Source organism: Sinohyriopsis cumingii, chromosome 2, assembly GCF_028554795.1.
Source record: "Sinohyriopsis cumingii isolate HCF-2022 chromosome 2, ASM2855479v2, whole genome shotgun sequence".
NCBI lineage: Eukaryota > Metazoa > Mollusca > Bivalvia > Unionida > Unionidae > Sinohyriopsis > Sinohyriopsis cumingii.
Window position 1 is genome coordinate 102,236,180 of NC_142962.1, and position 23,310 is coordinate 102,259,489.

Sequence of the window (23,310 nt, forward strand, 5' to 3'; positions counted from 1 at the left end):
TTGTTAATGAAAATGGTCCTGATTTGATAGCCAGTATGGCTTCCACAGTAGTCATATTAACACTGAGTTTTCACTAAGACTTCTAATGATATCTAGTTGGTCCTAAATGAAAGTAATGATAACCAATATGGTAAAACTGGCTCTCTTGAAAATATTGCTGTATGAAAATATTGCCACATTAATAGACTCCTTGTGATGTATAGTGGGTCCTAAAGGAAAATGGCATCAGTCTGATGCCTAGTATGAAAACCAGTTTCCTTCTTGAAAATATTGGTATTACTAATCCCCTTGAGTTAAAAGTACTATTTTGCCTTGGAGTAGCCATCTTGAAAATCTTGTCATTGTTTTTCCTGAATGAGTTGTCACATCAGCATAGGGTTTTCATTGAAAGACTTCATATGAAGTTATTGTTATTGTAGGGTATAACCCCATTTTTCAGCACAAGATAGGCTATAAATGGCAGCCAGAATAATTTGTGGAGGTAGAACCTGAGAAAACCCTGGAAAGAACCACCGACCCATGAAAAACTACTTAAAGCTTTCTCACATTGGCTGAACCGAGACTAGAACCCACGCAGCCAGAAGTGAGATGGCAGTGAACTGTAACAGTGAACACTTTAGACCATTCAGCCACGCGGCTGTTAAAAAGAAGAAATGGTCTTGTTTTATTCCTGGAAATTCATTTCAGTCTGAAGAGCATCAGTCCCTTCAAAGAACTCTTGTGTTTAAGTTCTTTGTTTACAGTCTGAAAAGTTTGCCAGGCAAAAAAAATATTGTTGGTCAGGAAATGGGGAAACAAAAGCTGATTTTCTTTTTGGCCTAGTACATAGCATTTTTCATTTTTGGCAGGCTTATGAATGAGGCAGAGAAGAAACCTGCTGGTTCTTGGTTCAATGGTTTTTACATAAAATAAGTAATAATACTTTTGGCAAGCATAGAATGTACATTTACAATACTTTGTTTACCCTAGTTGCGGGGGCCCTGAGTGGTCTAAAGTGCTCTTACGGATCACTGCCATCTCACCTCTGTCTGCGCCAGTTCAAGTCTCGGATTCAGCCATTGTGGGTATGTGAGAAAATGTGCTGGTAGCTTCTCGTGGGTCGGTGGTTCTTTCCAGGGTTATCCCAGGTTCTTCCTCCGCCATTAATACTGGCAGCCATGCATAGCCTATTGTGTGCTGAAAAATGGCGTTAAACCTCACCCCAACAATAACAACTACCCTAGTTGCTCACTATGACAGGCACATTATCGCCTTTAAGCCATTGGTGAAACTAGTGGCAGATTTAAAACCCAGTGACTCCATAGTGTAGTTTTCAGTTTCTCATTAGAGAGGAAAGTCTAATTTTTGCCCGTCCAACATCTTACTACCCCAGGGCTTGCCATCAATGTTTGAATCCTTTATTTTTGTCTACTAATCCTCCCAAAACATATTATTAAATATGATCATCCAATCTCAGTCAGGGGGCCCAGAGTGGCTGAGTGGTCTAAAGCGCTTTCCGTTATGGATCACTGCCATCTCACCTCTGTCTGCGTGTGGTCGAGTCTTGGATTCAGCTAATGTGGGCATGTGAGAAAGCTTGCCAATGGTTCTTTCCGGGGTTTTCCCGGGTTCTTCCTCCACCATTAATTCTGGCTGCCATGTAAAGCCTATTGTGTGCTGAAAAATGGCGTTAAACCCTACAACAACAGCTTCTCAGTCAGATAAGATGGAGTTTAATGTACGAGGTATGATCCATATGTTAAACTTTTGACTTTCACCCGTCCTTTTGAGGGGTTGCATCCTGGATCTGAAACCATTTGTGTCATCTTCTTATCCTCCTACGACATACCAGATGTGATCACTTCCCATCATTTGGTATAATTTGGGTTAAATGAACTGAGTGGTGGATATACTGATGCACAGACGCAATGATGGGTAGTTGGACACAACATATCAAATTATATTGGCAAAGTGTTTATACAATTACTTTACTGAATATTAGCATGGTTCATTATTTTACTAAAAGATTTTATTTCACTTGCAGGTTAAAGCCAAGTTCCAAGAAGTTTTCAACCAAGTTGCTACACATTTAACCCTAAGAGAAACAGAATATTTTGGACTGGCTCTTAAAAAAGGTATCGCATGTTGGTAAATTCAGGCCATAATTATACAAGCTTTTAGACATTATATAGAGAATATTATTACAAACGTCCAAGGTAATTGCATATCAATTCTTGGTATAATAAATGGTCAACTGGAAAAAGTCTTGCAATTTTACAATTAGACTAATAAGAACTGTGTTGTTGTCTTCCATTGTTGTTGTCAAACTACAGAAATTTCAATGACTTGTGATTAGAAACCCCTGTGCTTTTCACATATTGCCTAAGAACAGTCCAGTCCTTCAACTCACCCTCCCTGGATGTTGACCCTTTGGTTATAGCCTGGAATTCATTGCATATATAATCTACCTGTATCTTTCTTCAGTGACTTAACCTGTTAAGTCTTGTCAAAGAAATACAGGGATGGTCCTGGCTTTTAAAAAGCTGTCGCCAAAATAATCGCCAACCTCAATATTTTGTCGCCAATTTTCAAAAAGTGTCGCCAAAAGAAGTAGTGTACATTTTTCCAAGTGTTAATTTAGTCTATTAATGTAACAGGCAATGAAAATTACAAAAGATGGATTAGTTAATACTTTAATTACAACAAGCATTAACAAAATGTTACAAAGTGTTACATGAAGATCCGTCGCGATTTTAGGGCTGCCCACTTGTTGAATGCAGTTTCAAAGTCTAATTTTTCACATCTGTACATGCTGATTCTCATTAAATTCTCGAGAGATGAGATGCAGAGCTTATTTCTGATGTCAGTTTTTATGAGGTTCATCTTACTGAATCCACGTTCACAGTCCTCAGTGCTGACAGGTGACACCAGTAGTCTCTCAGCAGCCCCCCCCCCCCCCCCCCCCCCCCGGCTAGCTTCACAAAGCTTGTAGCGAATTGCTTCCTAAATCCCAAGAATGGTCACTGAATGCTGTATAAATTTTCTCGACAAGAAAAATAGGATCTCCATTCCCACGAATGAAACTTACACGAGTCAACACCTGGCAATATAGGACCGTATATATAAGCGTAAATTCACGCCCAATTTAGGGATTCTTTCACTCCTGTATTTTGAGAAATAAATAATTATTATTAATTATGCAAAACTGTTTTTTTTTTTTGTTGCTATTTCTTGTTGCGGAGTTTAAGTCTCTGCAGCCGTAACACGGGACTGATGACAAAAGAAAAAGATCAATGAGTAAAATGCTGCACTGGCGACAGATGTAATTGTGATTGAGATTTTTTCCATTTGCTTTGTATTTATACACAGTAGTCGGTACTTCAAAGGTTATCAGTTTTCTATGAAGGTTCAGCAAAACTATTGTATTGGTATATGTATAAAAAAAAAAACAGAAGGATTAGCCATACAATTAATTGTATCTGTTCTATTCGCGTCTTCAGAAGTCGGTCAGTTGTAGGTATAGTGCGGTAGCATGATTGACTGTATCGCAGCATACAGTACTCAGCCCAGATGTCAGCATAAGCAGATTATGATGTAACAATGCACTGTAAAGAAAGGTTGTCAATAAGAACAAAGGATCGTTTGTGTAACAGATTGATTCCAATGCATTGCTTAGTCAAGTTTATGGCTTCCTTTCGTTCTGGCTTTAAATTTATTCAGTCCAAATCCATGATTGTATGTACAAATTAAATAACCAAAAAGTATGTCGCCAAAAAAATCGCCAGATGGGATATTTTTGTCGCCAATAAGGAAAAAAAATCGCAATTTGCGACATTGGCGAAGCCCAGGACGATCCCTGGAAATATGTTATAATGTCACTGAAATTCAAAATTTAGCATGTAACCTACAGAGCAACCCCATGTTAAGGAATAAGTAATAACACTGATTTTGCACATTGGTGCTATGTCCTGGTTTCATAAAAACTTCTCAGCACTGAGTAAAAACTTGGTACAAGTATTGTATGCTGATTAGTCATAAACTTCATTAGCATATATTCTTTAAATCCTCACTTTGGAATAAGTTGGTTAACTTGAGGTTTGACATGGGGATATAGACCTTTAATTTACCTTTATAGAAATTTTACTTAATTTTCAGTTGAGTATGTATTCAGTTAAGAACAAGGTTTGCACAGTTCTTGCAATTGAGTAAAATCTGAGCAAAAAGATTTCAAAGTAATGATAAAAGAAATGGATTTAGAACGGTCTAAAAATTGAAACTCTACTTGGCATCATGATAGATAATATATTGTGCTGGAAAACACAAGTTGATATGGTCATTGTTTTAACTCTTGTATGGAATAAAATCTTATCTCCCTCAAGAACTATGATATTCTACAATGCTTATAGCATGCAACATCTAGAATATTGTTGTTCCCTTTGGGGTAATAGTGGTATAGAAAATAACAAAAGATTACTGAAATTTCAAAAAAGAGCAGCTGTAGTTATTCTTGATAGTGATTTAGATACACCATCAACAAATCTTAAAACCCTAAAATGGCTTCCATTTCAGCTTTGACCTTATTTTCAAAAGTTTTTAGTAGTCTATAAATTCTTAGGTGGATTCTCTCTTGGCTATCTTAAATGTAACTTGAAATTTTGTTAAAATGTACTTATGAATGAACTCAGATAAACAACAGTTTATGTTTACCTAAACCAAATTCAGAGTCTTATAAGAAGAGTTTTGCTTTTTTTTTCTGCCGTCAAACTATGGAATTCCATACCACCTTATATAAAGTCAGCTGAATCATGACAAGCTTTTAAAAGCTTTTTCATCAACATCTACAGAATAATCCTTTGTACGATTTTGTTTAAATCAGTACTACTATTTAAAACTTTGTCGTATACTCACCTATAATGTTTTAAATTTGTTTGCTACTACTCTCTATATGATCCCTCATTTACTCATCCTTAAAACCATGTGTGTATTTTGTCTAAAGATACCTCATCTTGTAGGCCTCATGGAAGATTGGTCAGTTGGCCAAATGAGCTTCATTTTTAAAGAAAGTCATCATTATGATTTATTATTATTATTATTATTATTATTATTATTATTATTATTATTAAAGACTGTGTTATTATGGAGACAAATTATATAAATTATTGAAACGTACAAGTGGCTGATATTGACCACATATAAGTAAAAGGTATATTTTTTTCTCTTTACAAATGATTCATCCTTACTGTTATGAAAACAAAACCATATGCTTCAGCTGTTAAAAACTGAAATAATTATGTGATGTGTTTGAAGCTGTTTCATTGTCAAGACAGAACTAAAGTGATTTATATAATGAAGGTATGTATAATTAATAATAAAAATATCAGTAAAACATTGGACAATGTCCTTGAAAACTCCTTGAATTTTTGTACGCATGGTCAGTATGCATGGGAATGATTAGTCATTTGAAAACATAATTCTTTGCAATAATCTCGGTGGCCATAAGTGAGTATATTTGACATGTTCTTGTTATTTGCATCTTGTGAATAATTATTTTTTAGCCATGTCTTATTAGTACTCTGTTTTTCATAGAAATATGATTAATTTTAAATTTTCAGATAAGGAGTATCATTTCGTTTCCAATGATGAGAAAATCCATAAACATGCACCGAAGAACTGGAAATCTTCTAGTGGGGAGGTAAATAGACATATTGTCAAGTTATCATGTTTTTTGAGGTGCAAGTCCAGGTGGAGAACAAGCCTGGTTAGCCTTTTTTAAAGCTAATCAGGTAGTAAGCTTATGTTGGGTGAGCTTATGGTATAGTCCTTTTTCTGGTGTGCATCAGCCATTCACAGTTTTTCCTTAAAACTTTTCATCTTGAATTGCTCAATAGAATTTGACCAGACTTTACTGCAAGTAAGGGATGGTTGCACAGATTTCAAGTCCGACACAATATTAAGTGTTCTGTCCTTGGTGGAGAATCGGCTGATAATAATAATGAAGTTGTCGAAGATTGGAACAAAGGACTAAACAGTATATGCAGGGGATATGACAGCAAAGATATTTTTTATTGTGACAAGACTGGTTTGTTTTTTAGACTGTTACCAACAAAGTGACAGATGATGTGATCTGTAACATAATTATGGACAGTTTTAAAACTATATCAATGGTTATTTGTAACATTCTTTTGAAACTGATGAAACAGTTTGTTTTACATTTATTTCACAACATGTATGTGATTTTTAAATGAAAATATTAAATGTTTTAGAATTAAATGTGACTTTCTTCATATGTATTTACTATTTGTATTTGTCATCCCCCTCTAGAAAGGCCACCCTCATTATAAGGCCACTTCCCTGCTGCAATAGGGGTGGCCTTATAAGAGGGGACTACTGTAATGGCGAGCAAGACACATTTTCAAATGATTTGGCTGTCTAAACTGCAGTACATTTCTTGGTTGGAAAAAGATGAATATGTGTTTTCTGCTAGACGTAAATTGTTTTAAAAATATTGTTATGAGATTGGGTAAAAGTGGCTTACGATTGCACGCAAAAGGAATAAAACATCAAGCGAATGAGAGCAGCATATCCTCCACATTCGTCTTGAAGAAAGTCTTGACTGTGAGTATAAATTTACATTATCTTTCTGTCTGTCTTTCTCTCAGTCTGAATTATAGCATCAAGAATAATTTTGCATGAATCACATTGAAATTGAAGCTGGTCAGACTATTGACCGGAACAAAGGAAAATACTGGCAGCAAAAATAATAACTAGTGAAAGGGTTTAATTTTCCGAAATGCTATTTTAGTATTTTCTAGGATATATATTTATCTTAATTACTCTTTACTTTTGCATAAGTTTGCTTTGTCATCATTATTCTCTGTAACTTAAGTATTTATAAGGGTATTAAAAGGGAAACAACTGTGTCATAACTGTAACAGTAAGCTTAACTCCTCTGATTTCAGATTTACAATTTATATATAATTATTCAAGGTGTTTACCTTTTATTCCTTTTACTGTGGGCTCCATTGAAATTAATAATGATAAAACTAAATCAAGTTAGAAAAGTAAATAGAAGTTGTACCGAAACTCTTACGACAAGCTATACATTGTGGTATACTGAATGTGTAGAAAGTACCAGCAGTATAAAAATTATGTTTTGAAAAAGGCAGAATTAAGTTACAGTGAAATAATATTTGATATATTCTTAATTTTATATAAAACTAAAGATGTTTCTTGTCTTTTTCTAGCATCAACAGCCGGATTCAGGAAAAATACTGTTACCAAAAAATCTGAATTCTCAACCATCTTGTTCAGTAGTGTCTACTACCTCAGTATCTCTGCCAGATCATGTAGCTAAAGAAGACTCATTAAAGCAGAAATTATTTGGACATTGCATACACTTGATAAACACTGCAGCTTTTCATCAAATTCCGGCATTAAAAAAAGTATTCCAGTACATGTTTCCTGATAGTGCAGTTGCCAAAAAATTCAGTCTCTCAGACAGGAAAACATCATATTTGGCTTCATTTGGATTGGTTCCGTATTTTACATCTCTTTTGGAGGATCTGATAAAATGTATAGAGTTTGTTTTGTTCTTTGATGAGAGCATGAATGATGTCCTTCAAACTAAGCAAATGGATTTCCATGTTCATTTTTGGGATCAGGGCACAGTCAAGACCAGTTATTTAACATGAACTTTCTTGGTCATTGTACTGCCTCAGATATGGTCTCTGCATTTGAATCTGTGACGACAGCAAACCTGAATTTGAACAATTTTATTCAGTTATCTATGGATGGGTTGAATGCTAATTGGGCTTTTTATAAGACTGATTCTGCTCTGGCCACTGAAAATTGTGTCACATTGTTAAATGCAGGAAGATGTCCACTTCATAAGGTACATGGTGCATGCAAGACAGCAATGGCTGCTGTTAATTGGAAATTAGATCAAATTCTGAGATCCCTTTTCCAGCTTTTTCATGACACACCTGTAAAAATAGAAGATTTTGTAAATGTTACTGGCAGTTCCACCTTTCCTCTTCAGTTTTGCAAACACCGGTGGTTATATAACACCACCGTTGCTCAGAGGGTTTTAAATCCGATGGAACTTTTAAGCAAATATGTTGGTCAGGTAATGAAATGAAGCATTTCTGACCCAAAGGCAGAGTCTTTAAGATTGTGAAAGAAGCCTTTTTAAATGATGAATTTTTGGCATTCTTTATTTCACTTTCCAAGCATGTGGAGCTCTACCTTACAGAAAACCAAACTGATGCACTGAAGCTACAATTTGCTCATCATGATCTGAATGCTATTGCCATAGGCCTCCTAGAGATGTTTGTTATCCCAGAAAAGATTGAGGAAATCAAAACAACAAAAGACATGGTTACATTTTAGTGACTGACCCATTCAATCATGTAGCCAAACACAATGTTGCTGATGGCTTTGTGGCACAGTTTTTGATTAATGAACTAAAAATGGCAAAAAAAGCAAGCGAGCTACGAATCTTAGAATTTAAGGATGCATGCAAAGTATTCTTGTTTGTTTTGCTGACAAATTCCTCACAAAATCTCAACTTCACTATGGTTTATTGAAAGACATGGCATGCCCTGTCCCTGCTGCCATTTTGGAAAGTAAAGTACAAGCAGAGGCTAAATTGAAGAGAATCGTGCACTCGTTAGTCAGCAAGAGAGAGTTCAGTATCAGTTGTTGTGATGCTGTTAATGAGGTTGTTGTGATGCTGTTAATGAGTTTTCAGCATTATTCCAACCTTTGTCAAGTTGTGAAGACCTTGCTTCACTTGTCACATGGGCAAACCACTTGAGGGGGTTCTTAGCAAATAAAGAAGTTGAAGAGATAAATATAGCAGTAAGAACTTTGATTGCCAAAAGGGTCATTATTGATGCCGTTTGAGCTGCTGGTGGAATCCATAAAGTTGAAATCACCCCAATGCTGCTTATCAGTGCATACAGCAGGTATGAAGGTTTCTTCAAGATGAGAAGGAGAAAAAGGAGACTGAAACAACAACTAGGAAAAGAAAAGTATTGGACGAGGAAATCGTGGATTTGAAAAAGAAAAAATCAGTCCAAACTTATGATATAGAAACAATGAACAGTTTAGCTGATGACTATGCATTTAAAGCTGAACAACAGAGGAACATCATCAGTACATCAAATCGCTTAAGGACATCTGTGGGGAAAAAAAACTGGAAGAACAGCTGGATCTGGACAAACAGATCGATGATAAACTAGAAGCAATGAAATAATCTGAATGTTGCATGACACTTTGTGCAGTGTATATTGCTCTGCTTTTGTGTGTGTGTGTGTATGTATATATATATATATATGTGTGTGTGTATATATATATATATATATATATATATATATATATATATATATATATATATATATATATATGATTTAACCTTTCAATGCTTTGTTCATTAAGTTCATTTAGATCTTACCTTGTGAAGGTTATTGAAAAGAAGTCATATTATTAAAAATAATGTAAAATTGATGAGTATGGTGTTATTTGTGTGCATGAAAGTATGAACACTGCAATGCTTTAAACCTAAAAAAAATTCACAATGACCTTTAAAAAATAACCTATTAAAAAAAACCTAAAATTTTTAGATCAGAAATTGCTACTAACCCTGGATCAGTGAAGGCGAATGCTTTAGACTAAATTTGACAGAATATTGGCATAGGTTTGTTCAAGTAATGTTGATCCAGCATCAACTGTTCTCACTGTTACCAAAAACATTAGAATAACCTTTAAACGACTTATTAAACACCAGTTTTAGGAATTTTAATAAATGTAATGGAAATCATTAGGGTGGTTATGGTTAGTCAATATGAACAGAGTTTTGTTTATGTAACATTAGATGTCAATGCAATTTTATGTCCAAGTTTGTGGCTTCCTGTCATGATACTTTTGAATTTCTCCACCCCAAAGCCAAGACTATGGTAAGTCCAGCACAATCCCTGCCACCATGCTATTAATTTCAAAATAATTTACTGTGAGTCACTTTATATTCATGGAGTAAGCTGTTAATTAATAATGAAATTTAGTGTTTTGTCATGTTGCACAGGACAAAGATTAGAAATTGTTCAAAGAAAACATTTTATTAAATTCAAATTTTAATTTTTAGTCATTTCTGTAGGCATGTATCAGTATATAACTTATTCTCAATTGTGAAACACTTTGGATTGCTTGCATTGACATCCTCCTCCCCCCCCCCCCTTGGGACCACTCCGGTTGCCTAGTGGTTAGAGCATCCACCTCGGATGCAGGAGGTCGTGAGTTCAATCCCCATCCAGGTCATACCAAAGACTTATAAAAATGGTACTAACAGCTGCCTCACTTGGCACTCAGCATTAAGAGGTTAGTGTTAGGACTGGTGTCAGGATAATGTGACTGGATGGGACATCATGCTACATGTCTGCGGCATGATGCCTCAGTGCTAGACAGTACTATAAACTGTCACAGTGCAAACATCGTAGCGATATGAAAGAAAAAATTTTAAAAAGCCAAATCACACACTCCCCCTTCCACCTTGGGACTTCAAAACACTTTAACAGTCAGAAACCCCAATGACTGCTTCAGTGGCCTAGTGGTTAGAGCGTCTCCCTTGGATGCAGGAAGTCGTGGGTTTAAACCTGGCTGAGTCATACCAAAGACTTAACAAAAATGGTACTGACAGATGCCTCGCTTGGCTTTCAGCATTAAGAGGTTAGTGTTAGGACTGGTCAGCCTGGTGTCAGGATAATGTGACTGGGTGGGGCATCATGTTACATGTCTGCGGCACGATGCCCCAGTGCTAGACATACTATAAACTGTCACACTGCAGACATCATAGCGATATGACTGAAAAATTGTTAAAGCTATGTTAAAAATCTAAATCACACACACAAACAGAAGCCCCCAAACACTGTCAGATTGGCAGGTATGCAAGTACTTTGAGATTACTGCATCGCTTTAAAGAAATTTAGTATGAATGTTCATAATGTTGGTGATGTAGTCATCAAGTAATAACTTCATGGCAAGTTGTGAAATAATGGATAGTGCCCTTTGGAAGTGAGAACAGCTTAACCCTTGGGGCCCCTAAGGACCCTTTTCAGGAAAGGTTGAAAAAAACATTGAAGGGTTAAAACAGATTATCAGAAAAAAAACTAGGTTGATGCTACTTAATTGAGATATATATTTTGTTGACGTATCAGCTTTCGAAAACATGCACAGAATAAAGGGCATTAGCTTCTTGTTCGTCAACATTAGTAGGGTGAGACACAGGTGTCACTTTTCCACTGCCATTGGTATTTCTGTTGCCAGTATTATTTTGCAAGTCACATTTGGGGAATGGATACATCAACACACAGACACAGGTGGCACAGAATGTTGCTGAACACTTACTTAGCAAAAACTTTAGGGTGACTAATAATTCTCTGCAGCATATTCATTTTTATCTTTTTCAGGGTTTTGACGGACATGGACAACCTGTTCTAACAGTTTATTTTCGTGTTCAGTTTTATGTGGACCAGGTGGTTTTGTTAAGGTAAATAAAGAGTGTCTAGCCATGATGTTAAACATACAGCTTAATTCCAAGAGATCTACTTACTGGCGATTTAAGAATTCATTCCCCACACTACTTGGCAGAGTATTATAAGTTAATTTTTGTTTTGCCTGCAAAGCATAAGCAAGACATATGCATCACTGTGGTGCTAGCCTTGTCATCATTGTTGAAATAAGCATTAGTGCAGTGTCCAGAATCTTGATGGATGTATTCATCTTGGATAATACTAGACACCATGGTCAAAAGTTGACCATTGTGACCTGTTTCACACTCCATTAATTGCATACAGTATCTGAATTTAACTCAGCTTCTCAGACATTGTTGTATATTCAGTCATGAAACATGATGGGTATGTTCGTCTTGGAGGGTATTACTTAACGCTGGCAAAAAAAAGATGACCTCTATCAACTCGACTTTTTAGTGCTTTTGGGTATTGTCTTGGCATAGCATACAGATATAACATTTTGCATACCTGGGAAACCTGACTGATTCTATAAACTACTATTGTTAACGTTATCACTTTTGTGTTGTAATATTACTAGTTATTTCATTGTTTAGAGAAGGGGGTGGCATGTTTCTTGCTTGCATAATTTGCTTTGGCGGTCATGAGATTTATAAAGTAGTTACAGAGTGTGGGGAAGTATCTTTTTTGTTCAATGCTCTGTTTAAGTAGGTTGAAATATTCTTGACAAAAGAATGATCTTAAGTAAGTGTTCATTATGCATGGCATTTTGTAAAGAAATTAATAGTCTAATGACAGGAGCTGCTAAATGCATTGGACATAGCATTCAGCAAGCTCTGTTACTCTCATGTCCTAAGAATTGGAGTTTGAGAGGTTTTCAGTACAAACAGCAAAGACTCTGTTAGTGAGTGCAGTTGCCATATTTTGTGTTACAATGTGAAATAAGAAATGTTATGACACATAATTGATGACTGTTGAAAATCAGAAATACACATCTACCAATCAACTTAGCATTTTCTCCTTTGAATAAATTTCCCGATAAATTAATGGTAGGAAATCAGTTTGCTACCTCCTGCAACAAGCCATCCCAAAAAGATGAAAAATTCATCTTTTCTGTCTGTATCTTATAAACAAATGGGAAGAAACTCTTACCTATTAACCTCCATAGAGCCACTGATAAGCTGGCATCCATTTTATGTTATGGACTTAATGCCATTTTTTCAGCACATGATAGGCTATATATGGTGGTCAGTTGTTCCTTCAAAGGGTGCCCATGGTTGAAGTGAGATGCTCAGCATTCTCTCCTCCTTTTACAAATTCTCTTAATGTGATCGGGAAGTATATTCAAAGGAGAAAACATACATTTCTGTAAATTATGTTTCTTCAATAATATTATGGTAAAATGCTCCTTGCCTCGCTGCAGAAGGGAGCATCCTATTCAGTGTATTACTCAGCTTAAAACTAGTGTAATCTTTCGTTGGTCAAATGGATATGATGGGTAGGAGTTTTGGGAAGTAGCAGACTTATTTACCTGATGCTGTTTTGCTTGGGTACGTTCTCAGAAATACAATTTACTTAAAAAAATGTTTTCTTTAAAACTAAAGATTTTTTTTTAATTGTACCACTGTATCAGAGAGTAATGTTTGGTTTTAATCATTATGAAAATTGATGGATATATTATAAAGCTATTACATTTTATTTGTATTTGATATATAGGATAATCAGCCAGGTTAAGAGACCATCAGTGATCCAGTCTAATTTATTTGTATTTGATTTAAAGGATAATTAGCCAGGTTAAGAGACCATTAGTGATCCAGTCTAATTTATTTGTATTTGATATATAGGATAATTAGCTAGGTTAAGACACCATCTGTGATCCGGTCTAATTTATGGCTGGATAAGCATTTTAGATGTTCAGTGTTAATATGTAACAAGTCTTGGCTTGAGCATGGTCTGTGGTCATTTAGAATGTTAATCAGTTCTTTAATAACAGCTACTAGTAGGTAGATAAAGTTTGGTGATGCATTAGTTGTGACCTTTTGTTATTTTATCACAGGGAGAAAGCAACTAGACATCTGTACTACCTACAGCTGAAAGAGAATGTTTTGAACTATGGTCATGTGTGCACAGAAGAAAAGTGTTTCCAGTATGCTGCATTAGCCCTTCAGGCAGACATTGGCAGTTACAGCACTGTGCCCTCAGAGGGTCGTTACTTTGATCCCAGAGAATACTTTCCTGCATGGGTGCGTAATCTGACAAGATATGACATTTCATATATTCCTTGAAAAACTTCTCATCTTGCTTTCTTTTTTCTTTTTCATATTTAAAAATGGGGCAGGAAATATCCAATTCAGCCTGTCCAGATGTTTATGTGTGTTTGTGATGTTATCCAACCCCTCCTGCATTTTGAAGATAGAAGCATGAGGACCTGTTTTGTGAATGAGAGTGGTCTGTTGCTGTAAACCACGATTTGCGAATTTTGATTCATTCTTGGGGAAGAGGGGTGAAGGGGGAATTGTTGGGAGTCATTTTTGCAAGAGCTTTTGCTGCAGACATTTTGTCCAAAGAATTTATTTGCATTATTTGATCAAGTATATATCCATTGTAGGTAGGATTTTGCCTTGAACACTGTACATGAAACAGGCATAAAACTCTTCTTCTGATTAGAAATGGGGTTTTGGTTGCATTTATAGCTTAGGAATTTATTTCAGCTGCTAAAGATACAGCTTTGCTGATAAATCCCAGTATTGTTACTGGATGCATCTTCTTATGCACATGTTAAAGGAAAATATCCATACTTGAACCCCAGACTTCAAAAAAAGAAACCTAGTCATTCTAATCCTGGCTGTGTTTATCGAGTGTTGCATATCCTGATATCGAAAACTTTGTGGGACAGTTAATTCTTCTCTGACATTTTTTGCTATAATTTAAATACTTAATGTTAATTATCTTTTCTAATTTCTGTTCCAGATAATAGATAAGCGAGGAATGGGTTATCTAGTCGACAATACCCCAGTTGTTCATAAAGATCTGCATAATGTTCCACGAAGTGAGGCAGAATGGAGGTTTATTAAGGAGACTACTGTGTCTCCGGCTGCTCACAATCTGCATTTTTATCGCCTGAAGAAACGGAAAACAGATAAGGCCTGGAATGCTTGGCTTGGAATATGTGCCAAAGGAATACAGATCTATGAGGTTGATTAAATGTTCATTCTTTCTTTGCATGTGATATTAATAACTTGTTCATTTCACATCATAATATGTTAATAAAAGTAAGAGAATTTGATTAGGCCCAAAAGTTGTTCTATTTTCATATTTTACAGACACAGCTTACATATAGGATTCTTTTAGTATGTTGGTTTTACAGGAAAACATCTTAATATACACGTTTGAGTAAGAAAATATGACACCTTTCATTCTTTACCTTTGTGTAACAAAATAATAACTTTTAAAATGGTAATGAATTTAAACTGTGTTACATTACAAATCATTATCCCTTTACTTTTCAAGGATTCAGTGATTTTGTCTGCCTATTCATACAGTTGTTCATAGTGTTGCACAACATTTTGCACTGTTCAAGATAGGGTCTTAAAATTATACGATATGATTGGCATCTGTAGATTGAGTTGAAGCATTTCACTGTACTGTCAGGAGTATGGGCTTAAAAGTTTTGTAGCGAGTTAAACAACTCTTAAATTTTGAGACTAACATGTCAGATATTTGTTGTATTTAGTCCATGATCAATGTCGACTTTTTTCCAATGGGTGTTTCAATGAAACATTAGGATTATAACCTAGATGCTTGAATTTTTTGATGCCTTATAATTATGTATATACTTACTGGGCATGAAATGAAAAATCATAACACATATCTAAAATTGGCCTATAGGTCTTTTCAACTCTTACCTGCCTCTGCACCCTACCCCAAACTTGACCCAAGGTGCACATATTTTGGAGTTGGGTGGGACATAGCAGGGATGTGATGATATGTGCTTTATAAACTCAAAATTTTTTTATGCTTAGTAATTTATGCAATATTTTACAGGATCAGGATGATGGGTTTAAGGATTTGATATCAACTTTCCTGTGGCCAGATATTGGAAAACTTACTTTTGATGTAAGAACTTTTATTTGTTCTAACCTGTCCTACATTTTAAAATGTTGAAAGTATTCATATAACTGTTTTGTTTTTTTACTTTAAGATCATTGCTGCTTTGCTGTAAAGTGGTACATCACTAAAAAGAACTTGTATATACTGCAGAAACTTATCTACTTCCTTCCTATTAGAGCTGTTCCAGTGAAATATACTTGGGAACCAGGGAAGGCACTTTTAATGTGGGTAGTAACCCATAGATGCAATTTAGAATTTTGTGTCATTTTCATATGAACTCTCTGAGTAATCAGAGTACCCTTGGATACATTTTTTAAAAAGTTCCATCCCTGGATACCATGTATGTTTAAATGAAACAGTCGTAACAATGTTTTAATAATGTATCAGTTTATATAGATGGAACATAATATCGCTTTGATTTTGTAAGGCTTTTTGCATTTGCTGGAGATTTCAATTAGCATTTTGTTTTGGTCTTAGATTATTGTAAAGATAAATGTGGTATATAAGTGACTTTCAGTGGCAGACTTTGCTTTTGCTATTTACTTCATGCCATATAGTAATAATGAGCAGTTCCCAGGCCTCGTAATTCATGGGGTTTTTTCATGAAAGCTTACTGTAAATGTAATGGAGAAAAAAAAAGAATATATATTGTTGTTGGTCTGCTGGAAAAAGGTTAAATCTCTACAAGCTAAATTTTGGTATACATTAGAAAGAATGGCAGACAATTATGGCCCTATCCTAGGTGTAACTTCTGACTTTGAACTGGTAGGTACCTGCATTTGTTTTCAAGAAGAGATTGACATTTGACAGTTTTCTCATCTTCCAGAAAAAGAAGTTTGAGATTCGTTCCTTAGGAAGTCCTGCAGGCAGGAAGTTCGCTTACTACACTGAGTGTGATTCCAAATCCAAGTACCTACTGTCCATCTGCCGAAACACACATATGTTCCAGATGGCCATTCAGCCCAAGCTGGTGGAGATCCGACACCTAGAAGCTGAAGGTCAGTATGCAAGAGTAGATAGATGTTATAATAAAGTTTGCACATTGGCTGGTTTCAAGCAAAATCTTCATGATACAATTTCCTGAAAAGTTACTTTTTTCTAGCTATTATAATGTCTTGAGTTAAAAGAAAAACTAAATGGTGTTGGTAGAAGTATTGATTGAAACATGTACAGATTGTTTTTACTCTACATAGAGCATCTCTCGTTGCCTTCATACAAACAATGACAAAAATATTATTTTAATTCGACATTGTGTACATTGAGTTGTCAAGTATCTTTGCTATTATAAACTTTTTTCTCCAGATAAAAGAAGATACAGGGAATCTTACATCTACAGTGACGCTCGAGACTTGGTGACAAATGGGGGACCTTTTAAAGCCAATAGGTCTCCAAGATCAAAAACTGTTGTCTCTGGAAATCAAAGATTTTCAGTCATCAGTGATGCCAGTTCTAACACCACTTCAGGCATAGCAAGTGATAAAATGACTGTCAGTTTCGAAGAAAGTGATGGTAAGAGAAAACTGGATTTCAGCTTCCCGTAGCAAATATAGGAAGTTTCCAACTTATAAACATACCTTTTCATGTAATTCAGGGCCTCTTCAGACTCTCTGAAACAGTTATATTTCGCTTCCTCATTAGCTTGTATACTAGTAAAAATGCCATCTTACTAAGTCTGTTTTTCCTTTTACAGAACAGAACCTATTTATGTTCAGCCTAACATGAACACCTGTGTCATGTATTAATTTACAGTATGCAAATCAGGCTTTAAATCTGTATTTGAATATTGAGGATTATGAAATGGAAAACATGGGTATGTATTGTGATTTACTATGCATGAAGTATACCACTCAATAACATTTTTGTTTATCTATGACATTGCATTGAAATCTGTTGATTGTCTTCAGTCAGACTTAGCACATAGTATTCAGACATAAAGGCCTTACAGTTTTCTGTATAAATAATAATAATAATAATGAGGACTTTGTATAGCACCTAATCTTTAGAAGCTCTAAGCACTTTACAACATTAGACAACACCTATAAGATAAAAAACATATAATAATAATATTACAAAAACAAACATCATGAAATTAGAAAAACATTATATAAAAAAATTTAAAAAAACATGCAGAGAATATTTCAGGTAGGAAACATTATTAGGTCTTTATGCTGATCAGTCATCAAATTTGGACACAGTTACTAAAAATTAAAAAAAAATGTGAAATGACTTTGCCAAAACCACTAATTTTATCAATTTTAATAGAGAGGTTCCTGGTATGAAGACCTTTCAAAATTTGTAAGATGATGACCATCTGCCATCGGGTGTAGTCACTTTCCTAAAAACAGAAAAACCTTTAATTGACTTTTACAAAGCTGCTGAATAAAATTTGACCAAACTTAGCAGAAAGTTTCCTCGCATGAAGACGTTCCGATTTATATAGACGATGCTGATACATCTTTAGACATGGCTGTTATTAGTAGAAGTGGAAAAATGTTTGAATGAGATTTTCTCCAGAAACATCTAATAAAAGCTTACCAGATTTTACAGAACATGTCCTGGCACTCTGATCTGCCATTAAATATGGCCAGCATTAGTGAAAATAGAAGGAAAAAACCTTAAACAACTTCTTATTACTCTGCAGATTTTACCACATTTGATAGATAACTTTCTGGTTTAAAGGCTTTCAGACATGCAGACCTGGCCAAGTTTTACGATTTTGCCGTAAATCTTGTGAAAATAACCGAAATTATGGAATGATTGCTTTTTTTTCTATTCTGGATATTTTTATACTGGTTTGTTCCGCATCCTGATTTTTGTATTAGACTCTGCATGAATACATAAACACGTACACACACACACACACACATATGAGCAGTGCAATGTTATTGATGATTTCACATTTAAAAAAATGTGTCATTGAATGGAATTGATATTTGTGTTAAATCTTCTTGTTAATTCAACAACATATACTGTGATATATTTTTCACATCTGGAAAGAAAAAATTAATTTCCATGAAAGTCATTATTAATACATGATCTCAAAAATGCCAAGTTTGACACCATGATTTATTACCCATTGTAAGGACATTTTATTTCATTCTTCTGGGTTCCAGTAGGGGGAAGATTGAACAAGTTATCAGTGGTTGGTTCCTGTGATTTCTCATACCCATTCTTCGATTTCTTTAAATATTTGTTTTTTAATTAGGTTGATTTGATCGTCTTTTTTGCCTTTTTGCCATGATCTCATTAATTATTATATACAGGCACCTTTATGATAGAGAACTGTTGGAGGATTGCATAAACTACGGAGGTTTTCTAATTTAATTGTTTCTTGGAGCAATATAGTAAATTAATAAGCCACTAGGGAAATGTATAAAACGTAACAGCAGTGTGTCATGCTGAAATAAAAAATAACTGATTTCTGTATGAAAGTCAACAAGATGAAAAGTTAAGTTGTTAAGAACATACCTAATGAGGAAGGAATATCATAGCTTTGCTGCTAACCAAACATGGCACAGAAAGCAGTGATACAGAAATAACTGACATGTTCACTACGTTTTAGGTTTTGCTGAAAATCTGATATGCGGGTAGAAATATCCAAGAAACATCATGCATAAATTGAGGAAAATTGTGTTTTGGATATATATCTGAAAACCATTTCCAGAATCTATTCATACTGTCTGCCATAACTGCAGTGGTTCTGCCTTTTTAAAAAAGCTGCATGTGATCGGGAGATTCAGTTCTCAAAGCAAAAATCACATTACTCTGAGGAATAGGGTAAACACAGACCTGTAAAACTTGATCACTGTAGTAAAATAAAATGTCAGAATATGTGAGAAAAGAATGAAAATCCTGTATGGATCTATGATTCAGATTTTATATGTAGGATTTCTAGTTCTTTCTGTGATTTCTTACTACAGTAGTAAATAAACTAATGGTTACAAAGATGAGTGTGGTCCATTAAATTATTATCAATTTTCAGCTACCATTTGGCATAGTTTAACACCCCACTTTTGTCATGGAGTAAGGAACCCCCACTTCTGAAGAAAATTTCTGACAGCATCCAGATTCTTTTCTAATTGGTCATGTTATTAACACAATGAGCGTTAATCTTTTCCTCCATGTCCCTTGATACATGAGATTACCAGGTCCCATTGAACTTACACCACAATCATACTGTATATTTGCTTTGTTAGAGGGCTTAAATTTGCTATAAATTTTGTTCGCTTATTTTGCTAATATCTTTGCCCCAGAAAATGAACATGGATCTGAAAGTTTTCAAATGAATTCAGAGGTATGTCATCTCAATGACTAGGTAGTTATTGGAAAACGTTTGCCATTCTGGCTCATATTTTTGGAGTCCCTGAGAAATATTGCAGTTGTTTATTGCAGTTCATATTACTTTAGTTTCGTATCAAAAGTGCTGTCTGTGTCAATTTAACTAGATATATTATCATGACAGCTTTTAATCCAACATTAAATTCTAAAGTGTGTAATTTGTTATGAGCAATTGTAATATGAATGACCTGATATATGTAACATGATAAAATACCTTGCTGTTGAATTTATAGGAGCTACATGTCCTCACAATCACTTTAATTGTGATAGAATATATTAATGGTCTTCTGGTTTTTATACAGACTAAAGCAGTAGGAATGACTGTTCAGATCTGTAGATTTACTTTTGTGGTAAGTATAGATACATCTGCAATATGTACTTTGTCAAGAATGCTTTAATTACTATGACATAATTGTATATTTTGTATTGCATCTTGAGTATCATCATACTGGGGTAGTGATAAGATGTATCATTGCCAAGAAAACATTGTGATTTTCAATATGTATTGATAAACTGCTACAACCTAATAATAAGTGACATTTATTTTATGATGTGAATTTATTTTACTGTTCATGTATCTGGAATTTGTTTCCTTGTAGAGCACAGCAGAGAAATAATAATTGATTGTCCACCTAGAGTTGGAAACTTTCCTGGTGCAACCAGTACACATCTGCCCCGAGGTGCTATACCAGTGGGCATATCCACTCTGCCAGGTAAGCAAGCTACATTAGATATTGCTGTTCTTGATTTCTCTTGATGTGTATCTGAAAATTTGTACCCTGGTACCATCTTGAGCCACTTACTGGATCACATATAGGACATGTATAACTGCCACGTTCATGCCACCTGTAGGAGGACTCTTAACCAACAAACTCTTGTTTAGTGTATCTACTGTTACATCAGTAGTTCTTAAACTATGTAACAGAAAGAAGTGAAAACCAACAAGTTCAGTAAAATCTACAATTAATTTACTTTAATTTACAAAATTAAAATTTACGAGATATTTACAGTATTATGAATTAAATCCCAAATAATTCTAAATGTGCTATTACGAGTCCAGAAGTATAGAATGTTCTGAGTGAATTCTGATGTGGATGTCAACCAAGTGTCGGTGGAGCAAATTCTTGTTGAGCATTTCTACTTCCATCCTGAGAGAAGAAAATCTTGAACTTTTTGAGGGCATGTAGTTCATATTTGAAAAATTGTAATCCCATACTTTAAGGATTTTATGTTGTTGTTGTTGTAGGGTTTAACACCATTTTTCAGCACATGATAGGCTATTCATGGCGGCCAGTATTAATGGTGGAGGAAGAACCTGGGAAATCCCTGGAAAGAACCACCGACCCTTGAGAAGCTACTGGCAAGCTTTCTCACATTCCCATATTGGCCGAATCCGAGACTCGAGCCTACGCAGACAGAGTTGAGATGGCAGTGATCTGTAACGGAGAGCGCTCTCAGCCACTCGGGGCCCCGGATTTTATGTAATTAATGTTATCTTTTGTTTAAGAAAACATGGTTATTTATTATAATAAATGCTGATATTATTGAGTGAACACCAAAGTCAAATGAGAGCAAGATCTGAAATAGACATTTCCATGGTGCAGCTTATTTCAGGTTAGCCCAATATTCAGACATGCTCATATTTTAAGGAGTTACTTGAGCACATGAGAAAATGTAATCTTCAATAGTAAAATATTGATAGTACTGTTCAAACAACAAATTTAATGTGAAAGAAAACCGTTAAACCAGGTAAGATTAGCACATTTTTATAGCATTGTTAGTGCATTATGTATTTGTTCCTATAAAATGTTTGACCCCAGATGGGAGGGAGGTTGAGGTCACATGGTCTTAAGATCTTAAGTGCAACTCTTCATCTTGTGGCAGGCATATCTTATGCTTTACTTTAAAATGGAAAGGCATATGAACATGCTTAATCTTACCAGTAAATGATGTGTGAATCATTAATCATGGAATCAACAAAACAAAATTTCAAATTCTGTATGTGTACTTTCAGGATATAAACATTCTGCCATTCCTGGTTTGAACAAAAGCCCAGTGCTAAACAACAAGGACTTTCAGGCATATACATTTCCTAGTAATCGTGCTCACAGCAATCCTAATCAGTTTACTGGTAGAATGGTCACCAATCCAAGTTGTGTACCCAGTCAGAGTCCCGTTACTAGTGCTAGTGGACAGTCCAGTATACAAGTCATTAGTAGTGCAAACAGTAACTACATCTTACAGCAGCAGCAGGGGGGAGTGTATGGAAAAGTTCTTCCAGTGTATTCAGTCAATCCTACTGTATCTCCACTTGGACCTACTAAGGAAAAGACATCACGGCCTGCTAGTCGAAGTGGCAGTAGAAAAGATAGTTTTAAGGAAATATTAGGCCAGCTGCAGGTTCATAACCCAAACCTGCCACCTAGTGTTGTTTCACCAAGCACCAATGTGGACACACCATGGATGGGATACGTACAACCAGTACATTTGGATACCCTAGAGACCCGTGGAAACTCACCAATTGGATCTGATCCCAGAGGTCATAGATCATATACAAGTGATGATTCTAATCAGTCGACAGTAGCTAGCACTAGTACAGTTCGATCTGGTGGTGGTGAGATACACTATCAGACAACTTCACATAGCTCAGCAAGTCTAGGAAGCATGGACTTTAAATTCCGAGAAACTGAAGAGTATGTACCACAAGAATTTGTACCTCCCCCACCTATGTTTACTGATGAAGGTGCTAAATTGGATGCCCCACCCACTGCACTCATTCAGCAAGGATCCCTACTGACTGAGCAAACGCATGTTAACCCTCCAGAAACCGGTGTACCGTCAGCCAAAGTTGAAGATCAAAAGGTAAATTATATTCTGACTTACATTATCACAGTTATGTTTTTGTCTGCTTTTCCCAAAATACACACATGTAGGTTCTTTAAGTTTTACAAAACTTAGTACGTTTTCCTCACATTTTCAAGGCATTTTTTATACATGTGTCAAAATAAAAATGCAATATTAATATTTTTAAATACATTTGTAGAGAATGATGAAGGCTTTTACTACAGATGGTTTGGAAAGACAATACAGTGAAAGTCAGATTCTAGTTTTATCAGTTGCATCAATAAGAATTTACAACTTTTTAAATTAATGCTACTTTATACAAATTTATAAGTTGACTCCAACTGCAAACAACATACCCTAGATCTGTTGTTGCATATTTCATCAGAAGATCATGGGCTATTTTGTTCTGCTAATTACTTCTGAGTGCATAGACCCAGATCAGCCAGTACATAAAGCAACAGTTGGATCTGACTAGTACACAATTATATATGGTTCTTTTGTTAAGTTCACATTGGTG

At 35.2% G+C, this 23,310-nt stretch overlaps 1 protein-coding gene across 1 annotated transcript in view; it reads left to right on the forward strand.

Annotated features, from left to right (window-relative positions):
* LOC149805500 (uncharacterized) overlaps positions 1-23,310 on the forward strand; it is a 31,965-nt gene that overhangs the window by 3,197 nt on the left and 5,458 nt on the right. Inside the window, exons 2-11 of the mRNA XM_089950097.1 lie at positions 2,024-2,114; positions 5,592-5,671; positions 11,442-11,521; positions 13,558-13,744; positions 14,472-14,696; positions 15,546-15,617; positions 16,438-16,609; positions 16,914-17,120; positions 20,549-20,662; positions 21,964-22,811. Of these exons, the coding sequence (XP_089806223.1) occupies positions 2,024-2,114; positions 5,592-5,671; positions 11,442-11,521; positions 13,558-13,744; positions 14,472-14,696; positions 15,546-15,617; positions 16,438-16,609; positions 16,914-17,120; positions 20,549-20,662; positions 21,964-22,811 (2,076 nt within the window). The remainder of the gene's footprint in view (positions 1-2,023; positions 2,115-5,591; positions 5,672-11,441; positions 11,522-13,557; positions 13,745-14,471; positions 14,697-15,545; positions 15,618-16,437; positions 16,610-16,913; positions 17,121-20,548; positions 20,663-21,963; positions 22,812-23,310) is intronic.